At 34.8% G+C, this 16,932-nt stretch overlaps 1 protein-coding gene across 3 annotated transcripts in view; it reads right to left on the bottom strand.

The window, feature by feature from the left end:
* Positions 1-14,721: 14,721 nt before the first annotated feature.
* TMEM38B (transmembrane protein 38B) overlaps positions 14,722-16,932 on the bottom strand; it is a 69,987-nt gene continuing 67,776 nt past the window's right edge. For 2 of the 3 annotated variants that reach the window (XM_079927077.1, XM_079927078.1), the window contains exon 6: positions 14,722-15,438. In XM_079927077.1, the coding sequence (XP_079783203.1) occupies positions 15,217-15,438 (222 nt within the window). In that variant the 3' untranslated portion in view covers positions 14,722-15,216. The remainder of the gene's footprint in view (positions 15,439-16,932) is intronic. The other variant, XM_079927080.1, reaches the window with a different exon arrangement.

The raw sequence follows: 16,932 nt of genomic DNA, 5'->3' as shown, positions 1-16,932 counted from the left end.
AAACACAAAAGAAGACAGTAATGCAGGAAATGAGGGACAAAAAAGCTATGTGGCATAGAGGAAACAGAAAGTGACAAGAGTAGGTCTCTTTATATCACTAAATACAAGCATACCTCATTTCATTGCACTTCACAGATATTGTATTTTTTTACAAATTGAAGTTTGGTGGTAACTCTGCATAAACAAGTCTGTCAGCACATTTCTCCAAGAGCATTTGCTCACTTTGTGTCTCCGTGTCACATTTTGGTAATTCTCACAATATTTCAAACTTTTTCATTTTTATGTTATGGCAATCTGTGATCAGTGATCTATGATGTTACTATTGCAAAAATATTACAATTTCCTGAAGGTTCAGATGATGGTTAGCATTTTTTAGCAATAAAGTATTTTTTAATTAAAGTATGTTCATTATTTTTTAGACATAATGCTGTTGTACTTAATAGACTACAATATAATGTAAACATAATTTTTATGTGCACTGGGAAAACAAAAACTTCCTATGACTCACATTATTGTGATATTCACTTTATTGTGGTACTTTGGAACTGAACCCACAATATCTCTGAAGTATGCCTGTACTTTAAATGTAAATGGATTAAGTTTCCCAATCAAAAGACAGAGATTGGTAGAATGGATTTAAAAAATGATCCAACCATATGCTCTCTACAATAGAATCACTTTAGATCCAAAGACACAAACAGATTCAAAGTGAAAGGATGGAAAAATATATGTAATGCAAATAATAATCAAAACAGAGCCCGACAAAATAACTTTAAATCAAAAAGGTTACAAGAGACAAAGAAGGGCATTATACATTAATAATTACACATTAATGTAAGGTTCAATATAGCATGAAGATAAAACAATCATTACTGTGTTCATTATACTTACACACCTAATAACAGGCCATCAAAATACATAAAGTAAAAACTGACAAAATTGAAGGGAGAAATAGACAGTTCTACAATAATTGTTGGAGACTTCAATACCCCACTCATAATAATAGATAGAATAACCAAAAAGAAGGTAAGTAAGGAAATAGAAGACTTAAACAGCACAATAAACCAACTAGATCTAACAGACAATACAGAATACTCTACCCAAAAATAGCATACACATTCTTCTCAAGTGCACATAGGACATTTTCCAGGATAGACCATATCTTAAGTCACAAATTAAGTCTCAATAGAGTGAAAAAGATAGATATGCAATGTATCTTTTCCAACTACAACAGGATGAAGTTAAAAATCTGTAACAGAATTAAACTGGAAAAACCATAAACTTGTGGAAATTAAACAACACATTCTTAAACAGCCAATGGATCAAAGACTAAACCACAAGAGAAATTAGAAAATACTTAGAAGTAAATGAGAACAAAATACAACATACCAAAACTTATGGGACATAGTGAAAGTCATGCAAAGGGAAAATTTTATAGCTATAAATGCTTACATTCAAAACAAGAAAGATTTCAAATCAACAACCTAACTTTACAACTTAAGAAACTATAAAAAGAACAAACTAAATCCAAAGCTAGCAGAAGGAAGGAAATAATAAAGACTGTAGTAGCAATAAATGAGAGAACAGAAAAACAATAACAAAAAGCAACGAAAACAAATTGACAAGCCTTTAGCTAGATGAACTAAGAAAAAAAGAGAAGATTCAAATTACCAAAATCAGAAATGAAAGGGAGGACATTATCAATGATTCTAAAGGGATAAGAAAGAATTATAAGAGAGTACTATAAGCAACTGTATATCAACAAATTAGATAACCTAAATGAAATGGACTAATTCCTAGAAACACAAAACCTACCAAGACTAAATCACAAAAAATATAAAATCTGAGAACACCTATAACTAGAAGTAAAAAAAAAAAAAAAAGAAAAAGAAAAAGAAATCTCCCAACAAAGAAAGCCCTAGATCCAATGACTTCATTGGTGAATTCTACCAAACATTAAAAAAGAACTATTACTAATCCTTTTCACACTTTTCCAAAAAGCTAAAGAGGAGGGAACACTTCCTAACTTATTCTCTGAGGCCAGCATTATCCTGATACCAATGCTAGGCAACACTACAAGAAAAAAACAAAACAAAACTACAGACCAATATCCCTTATGAACACTAATGCAAAAATCTTCAATACAATACTCCCAAACCAAATTCAACAGCATATTAAAATGATTATATACCATGACCAAGTGAGATTTATTCTTGGAATGCAAGGTGGTCGAACATATGTAACTGATCAATGTAATATACCATATTAACAGAACGAAGGGAAAAAAACCCACATGATTACCTCAACTGATGCAGAAAAAGCATGTGACAAAATTCAACACACTTTCATGATAAAAAATTCAATAAACTAGGAATAGGAGGAAACTACCTCAAAATAATAAAAGCCATATATGAAAAACATACAGAGAACATCATACTCAATGGTGAAAGACTGAAAGTTTTTCCACCAAAGATCAGAAACAAGACAAAGATGTTTGCTTTTGACACTTCTTTCAAACATAGTACTAGAAGTCCTAGCCAAAGCAGTTAGGAAATAAAAAGAAATAAAAGGTATTCATAATGGAAAGAAGTAAAATTGTCTCTGTTTGCTGATGGTGTTATATGTAGAAAACCCTAAGTATTACAACAAAAAAGTGAAAAATAATCAATGAATTCATAAAAATAGCAGGATAAAATGTAAACACACAAAAATCAGTAGCATTTCTATACACTAAAAAGGAACAATCTGAAAAGGAAATCATGAAAACAATTTCATTTACTATAGTTAATATTTAGGAATCAGCTTAACCAGGAAGGTGAAAGACGTGCACAACAAAAACTATGATATATTGCTGAAAGGAGTTAAAGAAGACATAAATAAATGGAAACAAAATCTCCTGTTCATGGATTAGACGTTTTAGTATTGATGTCAATACTACCCAGTGATCTGCAAATTCAATGCAATCCCTGCCAAAATCTTGATTTTTTTTTTTTTTTTTGAAAAAATAGAAAAACTCAGGACTTCCCTGGTGGCACAGTGGTTAAGACTCCATGCTCCCAATGCAGGAGGCCCGGGTTTGATCCCTGGTCAGGGAACTATATCCCACATGCATGACGCAACTAAGAGTTCACATGCCAAAACTAAGGAACCCACGTGCTGTAACTAAGAAGCTGGTGAGCCGCAACTAAGGAGCCCGCCTGCCACAACTAAGACCTGGCGCAACCAACCAAACAAATAAATATTAAAAAGAAAAACTCATCCTAAAATGTATATGGAATCTCAAGCAACCCCAAATAGCCAAAACAATTTTGAAAAAGAACAAAGCTGGAGTACTCACTTACTGATTTCAAAACTTGCTACAAAGATACAGTAATCAAGAGTGTGATACTAGCAGAAAGACAGACATATACACCAACTGGATAGAAACGAGAGCCTAGAAATTAAAACTTACATATATGGTCAAATGATTTTTGACAAGGGTGCCAAGACCATTCAATGGTGAAGGAACAGTCTTCCCAACAAACGGTTCTGGGAAATCTGAATGGCCACATGCAATAGAAAAAAGCTGGAGCCTCCTAACCCTATACACAAATATTAACTCAAAGTGGATCCAAGGCCTAAATGTAACACCTAAAACTATAAAATTCTTAAAAGAAAACATAGGGCAAAAACTTCATGACATTGAATTTGGCAATTATTTCTTTAATAGGACACCAAAGGCAAAGGCAACAAAAGAAAAAATAAACAAACTGGACTTCATGATATTTTTTAAATGTGTGCATCAAAATATGAACAGAGTAAAAAGGCAACCCACAGAATGTGACAGAATACTTGCAAGTCATATATCTGATAAAGGATTAATACACCGAATATATAGAGAACTCCTAAAAACTCAATGACAGAAAAAAAATAAAGAACCACCAAATTAAAACATGAACAAATGCAAAAAAAAAATATTTCTGCAAAGACGACATACAAATGGCCAATAAGCTCAGGAAAAAGATGTTCAGCATCACTAATCATTTGGGAAATGCAAACCAAACTACAATGCGGGGCTTCCCTAGTGGCGCAGTGGTTGAGAGTCTGCCTGCCGATGCAGGGGACACGGGTTCGTGCCCCGGTCCGGGAAGATCCCACATGCCGCGGAGCGGCTGGGCCCGTGAGCCATGACCGCTGAGCCTGCGCGTCTGGAGCCTGTGCTCCACAACGGGAGAGGCCACAACAGTGAGAGGCCCGCGTACCGCAAAAAAAAACAAACAAAAAACAAAACTACAATGAGATGCTACATCACACTGATTAGGATGCTACTATCAAAAAAATAATAAATAATCTGTTGATGAGGGTGTGGAGAAATTGGAACACTTATGGACCATTGTTGGGAGTGTAAGGTGGTACAGGCAGTGTGGAAAACATTACAGCAGATCCTCAAAAAATTAAAAATAGAATTACCATATGACCCAGAAATTCCACTTCTGGGTATATACCCAAAAGAACTGACAGCAGGATCTCAAAGAGATATTTGTGCATCCATGTTCATAGCAGCACTCTTCACAATAGCTAAGATGTGGAAGAAACCCAAGTACCCACTGAGAGATGAATGGATAAGCAAACTGTGGTATATACACACAATGGAATATTATTCAGCCTTAGAAAGACAGGAAGTTCTGACATGTGCTTCAACATAGATGAACGTTGAGGACATTACGCTAAGTGAAAGAAGCCAGTCACAAAAAGACAAATACTGTATGATTCCATTTATATAAGGTACTTAGAGTAATCAAAATCATAGAGACAGAAAGTAGAGTCATGGCTTCCAGGGGCTAGGAAAGAGGGGAATAGGGAGTTATTGTTTAACGGGTATAGAATTTCAGTTTTACAAGTTATGAAGATGGATGGTGGTGATAATTGCACATTATTAATGTATTTAATACCACTGAACTGTACAATTAAAAATGACTAAGATGGTAAATATTGTTTTGTGTACTTTGCCATAATTTTTAAAAATGAGGGAATTCCAATTTCCAGTTCCACATGTGGGAGCTTGAAAGTCACCACTCTGTCCTAACAACAAGTAAAAAGCGGAATAGACTGAAAAATCAAAAACTCTTCTTGGATCCATGAGAAGGGAAGGCACAGGGTAAACCACTGCCCCCAAGAATGCAGAGACGAACAGGTGAATGGAGGGACTTGCAGTATACAGGAGCAGAGACTCACCAGCGGAAAACACCAATTAAACCAGTGCCAGCTGGGAAATCCTAAACCGTAACTGATGAATTGCCGAAGGCTGAGTGCAGACAACACTAAGAGTTAAAAACTGCAGAGGGACCTAGTCATAAGTTGTCCCCCACAATATTGTGAGACTTAACCTGCAGAACCTCGATTAGGTTCCCATAGTAAATATTGGAGAAAAATCCCCTTACAGCAAGGGGCTTACAGCAAGGGGCTGGGGGGGTGGGGGGAGGAACCATTTTGAAATAAGAACACTCTTTCCTTAACAAGATCTGCCCTAAGAGGAATATAACCAGAGCCTAAACTTATAGGGTATCATCAGAGCCTAACTGACCCGGGGAAGGGAAATACCCAATTTCAGCCCCCTCTAGCCATCCTATCAAACTGAGAAACACTTATGAAGTTCACAGTCCTGAGGCACAGGCTCACTAAAAGACTGAGACCTAATCATAAATCTACAAAATGCTTCCCCTCCCCCCCCACCTCACCACCACATTCCTAAAAGCCAATTTACAGCAGTTCCTTTTACTCAATACATGATGTCTGGCTCTCAAGAAAAAATTAGAAGGCATACCAAAAGTCAAAAAATACAATTTGAAGAAACAGAGCCAGCATAAAAACGAGACATGGAAGGGATGCAGGAATTATTAGACTGGGAATTTAAAATAACTATGATTAACATGCTAAGGGCTATAATGGATAAAGTTGACAAAATGCCAGAACTGATGGGCAAGCAATGTAGGCAGAGATATAAAAATCCTAAGAAAGAACAACAACAAAAAATGCTACAGATCAAAAACACTGTAACAGAAATGAAGACTGCCTTTGAAGAACCTATTTAGAAGACTGGGCATGGCTGAGGAAGGAATCTGAGTTAGTGGATATATCAATAGAATCCTCAAAAACCAAAAAGCAAAAAGAATAAAGACTGAAAAAAAGGATCAGAATATCCAAGGACTGTGGGAAAACAACAAAAGCTATAACATACATGTAATGGGAATACTAGAAGGAGAAGAAAGAGAAAAAGGGACAGAAGAAATACTTGAAGTAATAATTACTGAGAATTTAGCCAGGTTAATGTCAGACACCAAACCATAGACTCAGGAAGCTCAGAGAATACCAGTTAAATGCAGGAAAAAAAAAAAAAAAAAAAGCCCTCAAAAAAATCTGCAGAGTTAGGCCTATCATTTTCAAAATAAAGAAAATCAAAGATAAAGAAAGAATCCTCAAAGAGGCCAGTGGGAAAAAACACCGTAACTATAGAGAAATAAAGATAAGAATTACATCTGACTTCTTAGAAACCATGTATGCAAGAGAGATGGAGTGACATATCTAAATGTTGAGAGAGGAAAAAAAACCAAAACACCAACCTGGACTTCTGTACCCTGAAAAATTTCCTTCAGAAGTAAAGGAAAATAATTTCTCAGATAAACAAAAATTGAGGAAATTTGTTGTCAGTAGATCTGCCTTGCAAGAAATGTTAAGATAACTTCTCTAGGGAGAAGGAAATAATACAGGTCGGAAACTCAGTCCATATAAAGAAAGGAAGAGCATTCAAGAAGGAATAGGTGAAAGTAAAATTTAAATCTCAATGAATTTGTTTAAATCCTAATTTTTAAAATTTCAATAAAGATTCCAGCTAGTTATTTTTGTAGAAATTGACAAGATAATGCCAAAATTTATATGGAAACAAATGGGGCCAAGGATAGATAAGAAAACTGTGAAAAAAGATCAAAGTGGAAGGATTTACTCTACTGGATATTAAGATTTATACAGCTACTGTAGTTAAGCCAATGCATGTATAGCACATATGCAGATAGAATAATATAACAAACAGGGTCCAAAGCATTTTAATGCACATATGGATCTCTGATTTATGACAAAGTGGCACTTTTCAATAAATGATGGTGGACCAACTTGATATCCATAGAGAAAAAGAAAAAAAAAAGAAAAATTGACCCCTTGCTCACATCATACAAAAAAATAAATTTTCAGGTGGACTACAGATCTTAGAATAAGCTAAATACAGCTTCTAGAGTATAGGAAAATACCTTTATGACCTTGGGATAGGGAAAGGTTTCTTAAATAAGATAAAAAAGGCATTAATCAATCATAAAGGGAACATTGTTAAATTGGACTACATTAAAATTCATAATTTATGTTCGTGGTACTAAACTATTAAGAGAGTAAAAATGCAAGCTGACAGTGTGGAAGAACATATTTGCAACCCAAGGAACCGCCAAGGAGTTCATATCCAAAGTACCCATTTACACACACACACAAGCACATAGACACGACCCTATACCCAAACACAAGGACAGACAACCCAACAGAAAAAAATGGGCAAGAAACTGGAACAGACACTTTGCAAAAGAGTATATCCAAATGGCCAATAAGCTTATTCAAAAAGTGTTCAACTTCATTAGTTATCAGGGAAAAACAAATTTTAAAACACAAGATACTATTATACCCTCACCAGAATTGTTAAATTTAAAAGATAGAGAATACCTCACATTGGTAAGGAAGTGGGGGAACTGGAACTCTCACACACTGCTGGTGGGAGTGCAAATTAAGCCAACTATCTTGGAAAACTTTTTGGATCTACAAAAGGTGAGTGTGTTCATACCCCATGACCCAGCACTTTAACTCCTAAGAATGTAAGGAACAAAAATATGTGTACCTGGGTACCTTGGTACCTGTACCAAGACATGCAAAAGAATATTTTCATAGCCTCAAACTAAGAACAATCTAAATCTCTATCAACACAATGGATTGGTTACACAAATTGAGTATATATAGTCATACAATGCAATATTGGCAATGAAAATGAGTGAATTATAAGTTATACAAAGTACCTTGGATGAATCTCACAAACATAATATGTACAAAATAAGCCAGACACCAGGATAAACAGTCTAATTGCAATTACATAAAATTCAAAAACAGTCAAAACCAACAACTAGTATTAGAAGTCAGGATATTGGTTACCTTTGAGAAGGGAAGAATAGTGATTAGAAAAGGAAAAATGCTAATGTTTCATTTCTTGAGCTGGGTTGTGGTTGCATGGCTATGTTCTCTTTGTGATCATTTAACAAGACAAACGCATGATTTGTGCACTTTCTAAATGGTATATATCAATTAAAAAATTTAAATGCAAACCTGAGGTTATTTTGAAGAAATATTAGTTTCTAGCAAAGGTTACTTGCCTTGCTAGTTCGCTTTCATCCCTGACTGAACTTCTGTCTCCTTTAGGTAATGGAGCTCCTTCTGAGGGAATTATCCAGTCAGAGTTTAAATGTGTGTTTTCATTTTTCTTCTACAGTGGGCGTCAGCTGCATTTTGATACAGTCAAGGACTAAAAGTCACCTTGAAGCAAATCTTCCTCTTTCTGCAAAGAATCCCTTCAGTGGGCTCCTGTCCTTGGACAGAGGCTTAGCAAAACTACCAGTATTTTGAATGACATTAAATATGATCTCTTGTGGAGGTAGTCAGTCACCAAGAAGGAAGCAGGAATAAGGGGTTCCAGGTTTGTGTGCTACAAGGTAGTATTAAGTGAAACAAAGAGAATCGATTGCTAAGAGGTCTGTTAGAAATTAAAACACCTCAGTGGCATATGAAACAGGATGACTGTCCCTCTCTAAACAACTGCCGTGAAAGAACTTCACATTGGCAGTCTTGCTGGCAGCTAAAGATTTGGCCTCTGCCACCTTACTTCAGACCTGATTCTTGGGGGTAACTGTGCCAGCACAAAAAGCACTTGCTCCCCCTGGAGGCTTTTTTGAGGAGTCTCATCTTCCAAGGAAATACTCAGCCTTATTCCTGCTGCCCCAGCGTTTTGCCCCAACCTACCACCTGTTCACTCAGATCATGGCCACCTCCGAGGTGCGACCATCAACTCAACTTGTGCCATTGCCACTGCCCTGGGCTGGTCTAGGATCCCATGGATTTGGTTTGGACAGGGATTGGAAATGAAAGATTCTGGACAGTTTTGGCTTCAAGTCTCCTTTACAAAGAGCAACACATTGCTCAAGATAAGGAGGCAGGGCCAAACCTGAAGCCTCTTGAACACATAACCACTTTAGAGGGAGACAGAAGGGTTTTAAAAGATGGTGTTCAAATGGATTTAATTACCACAAAACTTGTCATAATACATACTCTCAATCAGAGGGAAATATAATGTGAGCTTCTGAAAACTTGTATTCAACTGAGAACATGAAAGATCAGACACAGAAGGTGAATGCGATCATCGGCATAGTAGTGCGGTGATGGCAATGATACAATTACTTAAGTGCATGAGTCAGAATGCCACACAGAGTGACTCAGCTCCTCCATAATAATACCATTATATCACCACAGCATAACAATAAAATAAAACACAGTAACGGTGTAATGAGGAGGGCAGACTTCTGAACTTCCTGTCTTACTGGCTTGTGGTATTTAAATATTATACATAAAAAATGACTAGGGCACATTATTCTTCACTCCAAACTGCAGAACTCTGGTTTTATCTGTAAATTAACTAGACTCTTCTCTGTAAAATAATGTTTCAAACACATTTTCATATACATTATCTTATTTTCAAAACAGTCCTTTAAGGTCATGGCAAAGACAGCAATGTGTCCTCTAACATGAATTGCTCTTTCCTCAGTAATATAACCCCCAAAACATCAGCTGCTCAAAATAAAGACTATAACATGCTGTTTCATTAATTTTTGTTATTCATATTTTTACAAAATGCATGCATTTTTCCTTAGGTTTGGGCCTTATATAATTCTCCCCAGCTGTATAATTCAACATTTTTTAACTGAATAAGTTGAATCATTTTCCAAGCATACCATTAGTCCTTTGAATTTTTCCTGTCACTTACACAGGCTTTCATTATACCGAATGTCCTTTGCAAATTTAATCAAGATATTATGTACTTCTTCTCACACCTCATTAAGATGTCAATATAACAACGTTGCTTATCAGCCACTGTACCCTATTCCTTTCACTTCATATTATTCTCAAGAAAGGTTTCAGTCTAGTCTACTTTTACTGAGATTAGATCGAATTTTTAAGTCAAACTTTACATTACATAAAATATTTATAAAAATACAAATATTCATTATCAACTTTATTCTCTTTACTAATACAACTCTACAGGGGTAAAAATACATCTGAAGTTACTTTGTCTGGCAGGAGTCTCCCCCACTTCCTCTTCCCCATAGCAAACCATAATCCCACCATACAAATTGCTTATTTTTTTATCCCAATTAAATCTTAATTCTCTTTATCAAATGTAGGAAGAACGCAATAGTTTTCAACTTCAATTCAGTGTGCCACTTTGTACTGTCATGGAATATCAGATAGTCAGCCATGTAAATTAAGCTGTACTCATTTTCATACCCGATCACTGGTCCACATTTTGTCACCAAAAAGATGCACTTGGATTATATATTTCAATATGGACCACTACCTTCCCAACCAATCCCACACCTAGACTGAGCTTAGAAGATATTTTATTTCGTTCTAAATATATTTTGTTGTCACATTCTTATTCACCATCTCTTTTAAACATCAGAGTTGTGATAAACCAAGGACAAGCCTACATACAGAAACTCCCTAAATAGACATACAGGAAAAAAAGTCTTCAATTCCTATAATGTATTACCTTTAGCACAAGCACAGAAAAAGCGACCACATATATACGATGTGCAGTGACCTTTTGAGAAGCAGAACAAAAAATTAGGCCTGAGCGACTTGCTGAGTAACATAATCATTACTTTACATAGTAGCATAAGGTGTTTCTCTCTTAAGTGTTTCTCAGAATAAAACTAGGCACTCCTATATTATTTGGGGTTCCTTGATGGGCAAATATATTTATGACTTGGAGGTAGGAAAAAGTTTCTTAAGACACAGAAAACAATAACTGTAAAATAAAATCCTGGGAAATTAGACTTCTTTGAAATTAAAAATGTGTGCTCATTAAACGACATCATTATAAAAATGAAGGGGTAATCCACAGCCCAGAAAGAAAATATGTACAAAACACCTATTTAACAAAGAATGGATATCCAAGATACATGAAGACAAATCCAATATAATATGGGCAATGGTCTGAAGAGACACTTTACTGAGGGAGATACACAAATGGCCAATAAGAACACACTCAAAAAAGTACTCTACACCACTAATCATTAGGGAAATGCAAATTAAAACCTTAAAAACTACAAACCACCCATTGGAAATGGACAAAATTAAAATGTTTGACAACAATAATCCTTGATAAGAATGTAGAGCAACTGGAACTCTCATACATTGTTGTGAAGTATAAAATGGTACAACCACTTCGGAAAAGAGGTCTAGTGGTTTTTTTACAACTAAACATAATTCTACTCCTAGGTATTTGCTCAAGAGAAATAAAAAAACATGTTCCCCAAAAGAACTGTACAAAAATGTTCATAGTAGCTTATTCAGAATATCCCAAACTAGAAACAGCCCTGATGTGCATCAATAGGATAAACACACTGCAACATATTCATATAGTACAATGCTACCAAGGAATTAAAAAGGAGTGAACTCATGATAAATACAACAAGATAAATTTCAAAAACATTATGTCGTTTGAAAGAAGTCTTACACTGAAGAGAATATATTGCATGATTTTATTTCTATTCAGTTGGGGGGAGGGTGTGAATTAACTAGAAAGGAACTTCCTGAGGCACTGGCAATCTTCTACCTCTTGATAGGATTTTAGGCTGTACAGTTGTATGTATTTGCCAACTCTTTAAATATACACTTACAACTTATGCATTTCATTGTATGTGAATTTTACCTTAAAAAAAGAACAAACTGTGGAAACAAAAATAAATTCTATCAAAGAAATATGTCTGTTAAAAACTACAAGTGTGAAACTGTACTAAATAAGAAAAATAAATTAAGTAATTTTTGGAAAAAAGTACATAATCTAAGTCAAGTATATGAAGAAACAGAATGACCCTTGCACTTAACACAGACGTCTGCCCGGCCTGCCCCACCCACTTCCTTCAGGTCTCTGGTAAAATACAATTTTAACAGAAAGGCCTTTTCTAACTCCTAATTAACAAGTACCCCCAATTCTCACTTTCTATCCTTGTGTCCTGCTTAATATATATGCATAATCTGTAGTATTACCACAAGAACACATCTCTTTGCTTACTGTATGTCTCACCACCAGTAAAATGTAAACACCAAGAAAGCAGTGGGGGAAAGACGGTATTCTTGTATACGTTATTCCATTTCTAACATATCACTCAATTGCAATCAACTTGTGATCTGAGGTAGATTTTAATGGAATGATGTAGGCCTTATAGGAATAAGACCAAAAAATACACTACAGAGGGAACGTCTCCCCTATTCTCTCCACTTTTTGGTCTCTGCCTACAAGAAACCTGGAATTTCCACTGAAATCCACTCACTCTACATTATCTGGTCCCTCTCCAGCCCTTGCACACTCAGCAAGGAAGTGTGACTAATCTGATAAATCAGAGTTTGATATTAATTTGGCCATATTTTACTTGAGGGTGAGATCACTGAGTTAGCCAGCCCATGTTCTTGCCACCTTCTTGTCTCCTTTTATTTATTTATTTTTACATCTTTATTGGAGTACAATTGCTTTACAATGGTGTGTTAGCTTCTGCTTTATAACAAAGTGAAGCAGTTATACATATACATATGTTCCCATATCTCTTCCCTCTCGCGTCTCCCTCCCTCCCACCCTCCCTATCCCACCCCTCTAGGTGGTCACAAAGCACCGAGCTGATCTCCCTGTGCCATGCGGCTGCTTCCCACTAGCTATCTACCTTACGTTTGGTAGTGTATATATGTCCATGCCTCTCTCTCGCTTTGTCACGCTCATCCTTCCCCCTCCCTATATCAAGTCCATTCTCTAGTATTTAACGAGACCTACCAGATCTTGACTTTCTCAGTGCCACCTATGACTGTGTGAAGCAGGCCCACAGGCTTCATTCATGCTACCCTGTTGGGTAAGGAGTCTAACAATCTGCTTCGCAAATCCAGTCAGGTCTCTGCAGGCAGCATGAATATATTAAGGGTGGGAGGTTTCAAACCTAAGCCATGTCCTCCAGTACAGCTTTTTCCTAAAAACCTTGAATTAAAGGTTATAGGATACTTGCACAGATTAATAAAAGTTTGTTCCATAAAGGTTGTACATCTCATTTGGACAGTAATCACTGAATATATACCATATATCAGTCGAAAGGCCAAAGGAGTTATAAACTCCTAAATCAAGAAAAACAGAAAAAACATAAAAATGATAACATATTCCATTGGTGCTAAATAACTTAGTTTAATAAATCTGTCTTTAATACAAGTGTAAAATAAGATTCCTAACATTTCAACTACAGTTAAACCCAAACTTCAAAACTAAGTCAGTAATTAGCAACATGTTTGTTAACTGTGAAAAGTTTTTAACTACAAGAGTGTCAAATGCAATACAGAACTCTTAAATATTTAATGCCTTCTGTCAGAATATTAAAAATAAACTTCTTAGCATCCCAAGGCTATCAAAGGTCCTCCCCCCCCAAAAAATTTTTTTAACAAAAGTATAATCCCTGCTGGTGTTTATATTTGTTAAAATTTTTAAAAATCAAGACTTCTAACTTGAATATGATTTGAGTAGTTCTATACCATCCAAAGATGCCTGATACACACTAACTTTTTGCAGGCTCATGGTCTCAGTAGAAGAAATCATGTCAGTCACAAAGTTTTAAAATTATAACTGGGCTTTTAAACTACAAAATAAAATAAGAAAATCTAACATGATTTAGTACCTTTTCTTCTTCTTTTAATTATTTTTGCCAATAAGGTATCAAATTTCACTTCATCATTCTTCATTCAAATAGACTACTACCATATAAGATTTTAGTTTGTTTCTTCTTAATTAGGTGGTTGTTATCAAATGCCCGAGGACAATTCTCATTAGAGCTGAGCATTTTTACATAAGGGTAACTAGTTTTAATTTAAAATAAAACTAAAAATATATGTACATGTACATTAAAATATAACCTACGTAAACTAGTAAGAGACATTCAACTAGAAAACTGAAAAGTACCCATTAAAGAGAAGACAAAGGTGAAATTTTTAAATTGAAATAATACTTAAGAATATATGAAATGCTGAGAAGAATAATTTCTCCTACAGTTAAAACAAATGTGTTTTAAGGAGAGAGAAAAAAATAAGCTTCTCAAAACTTGCAAAGCAAAACATGGACTTAGTAACTTATTAAAAACTATACCCCTGATTTTCTTTTGAGAAAAAAGAAATAGTTTAAACAAGGGCATGAAACACACTTAAGATTAAGACTAATAATACTCTGCTCTCACTGAAAAATACTACTAGAAAAAAATTAAATAAAATTTCAGATATTTCCATTTAATGTGGGTAAAATATACAATGTTTATTTCTGAAATATAAGCTAATAATTTATTTTCATTCATAATATAAAGTGATTTAGGTAAAGTTTACTTTTCTTAGTACTCAAAATTAAACAGGAATTGTTTTTCATATCTAAGAATTATAATGGTAATGTGTAATAAAAGTTTAATTTTGCTAAACTAAAGCTCAAATAGATTCAAATAAAAAACATGTATGAAAATATCTAGATTAAACAATAAAACTTTAATTTTTGTTATTTTGCAATGACAGTAGGTTTACTTTTTCTAACATTCAAAAACACTAGGCTTTTATCAATATAAAACTGTTTTAAAAATCACAATAGAATCTTTTATATATAACTTAGAAAAACCATTTCACATGATACACTCATAACACTCAGGAAATTACAATCCAGAAAGGGAGAGTCTCCCTGAAACAGAAAGAAGTTCGTTCTTTTTGTCACCTCCAATCCTTATATATAATCTTTATTTTACATCATTTACATAGAAATATTTATCACAATCTGACAGGTAGATAAGACAAAGAAAATTTTTTGCCTTATGAAGTTCATCAAGTAAATTTAGTCTTTTTAGTATGCTTCTTATGAACTTTATCTGAAGCATCAGCTATAGGTTTTGAGGTCGATGAACCAGTACCACTGAGAAACGAGTTTGTTTCACTTCTCTTTTCACATGATGAAAACAGCTGCTGCCAGCCAAACAGCATCCAACTCAATGTATCCTCAAAAAAAGCAAAAGGCATAACAGAAGTCTCTGTAAGCATCATGGTTATCTGAAAAAAAAAGTTCAATTTTGAATTTAAATACAAATGTTTTCTGTTTCCTAAAAATGAGAGGGGAAAGTGAAAAAGAAGAAAATATTCAAAACGCTTTTTTTTTTTATTGAGGTATAACTGACATATAACATTATACTAGTTTCAGGTGTACAAAATGATTCGGTATCTGCATATATTATGAAATAACCACCACAATAAGTCTAGTTAACATCCATCACCATACACAGCACACAAAAATTTTTTTATGTGATGAGAATTTTTAAGATCTACTCTCTTAGCAACTTTCAAATATGCAATACAGTATTACAATAGTTACCATGCTATACGTTACACACTGATGACTTATTTGTTTATAACTGGAAGTTTGAACTTTTTGACTCCTTTTAACCCATGTCACCAAGCCTCGTCACCACCCCCCCAATCCACTTCTGGCAACCACTAATCTGTTCTCTGTATCTATGAGCTTGCTTTTTTTAAATTTTAGATTCCACACAAAAATGAGATCATACTGTATTTGTCTTTGTCTCATTTTTTTCACCAGGCATAATGCCCTGGTTATGATGTTAGCTGTGGGCTTGTCATATATAGCCTCTATTATGTTGAGGTACATTCCCTCTACACCCACTTTGTTAAGAGTTTTTATTGTAAATGGATGCTGAATTCTGTCAAATGCTTTTTCTGCATCTATTGAGATTATATGGTTTTTATCCTTCATTTTGTTAATGTGATATATGACACTGATTGATTTGCAGATGATGAACCATCCTTGCATCCCTGGAATCAATCCCACTTGATCACGATGTATAATCTTTTTAATGTATTGTTGAATTTAGTTTGCTAATATTTTGTTGGGGGTTTTTGCATCTATGCCCATCAGGGATATTGCCCTATAATTTTCTTTTCTTGTGGCATCCTTGTCTGGTTTTGGTTTCATGGTAATGTTGGCCTTGTAAAATGAGTTTGGAAGCATTCCCTCATCTTTTATTTTTGAAAGAGTTTGAGAAGGATTGGTATTAATTCTTGTAATGTTTGGTAGAATTCACCAGCAAAACTGTCTGGTCCTGGATTTTTATTTGTTGGGAGGTTTCTGATCACTGATACAATCTCCTTACTGGTAACTGGTCTGTTCAGATTTTCTATTTCTTTGTGATTCAGTCTTGACAGGTTGTATGTTTCTAGAAGTATGTCCATTTCTTCTAGGTTGTCCACGTTGTTGGCATATAAGTGTTCGTAACAGTCTCAATCCCTTGTATTTTCGTGGTATCAGTTGTAACATCTCTTCTTTCATTTCTGATTTTATCCACCTGAGTTCTTGTTTTCTTTCTTGGTGAGTCTAACTGAAGGTTTGTTAATTTTGTTTACCTTTTCAAAGAACCAACTCTTAGTTTGGTCTTTTCTATTGTCCTTTTAGTCTGTATTTCATTTATTTCTGCTCTATGTTATTTCCTTCCTTCCATTAACTTTGGGCGTCATTTGTTCTTTTTCTAGTTC

The sequence above is a fragment of the Stenella coeruleoalba genome (assembly GCF_951394435.1).
Source record: "Stenella coeruleoalba genome assembly, chromosome: 7".
Classification (NCBI taxonomy): Eukaryota; Metazoa; Chordata; class Mammalia; order Artiodactyla; family Delphinidae; genus Stenella; species Stenella coeruleoalba.
Note: the sequence above shows the minus strand (reverse complement) of the source record. Positions and strands in the feature narration are given on the sequence as shown.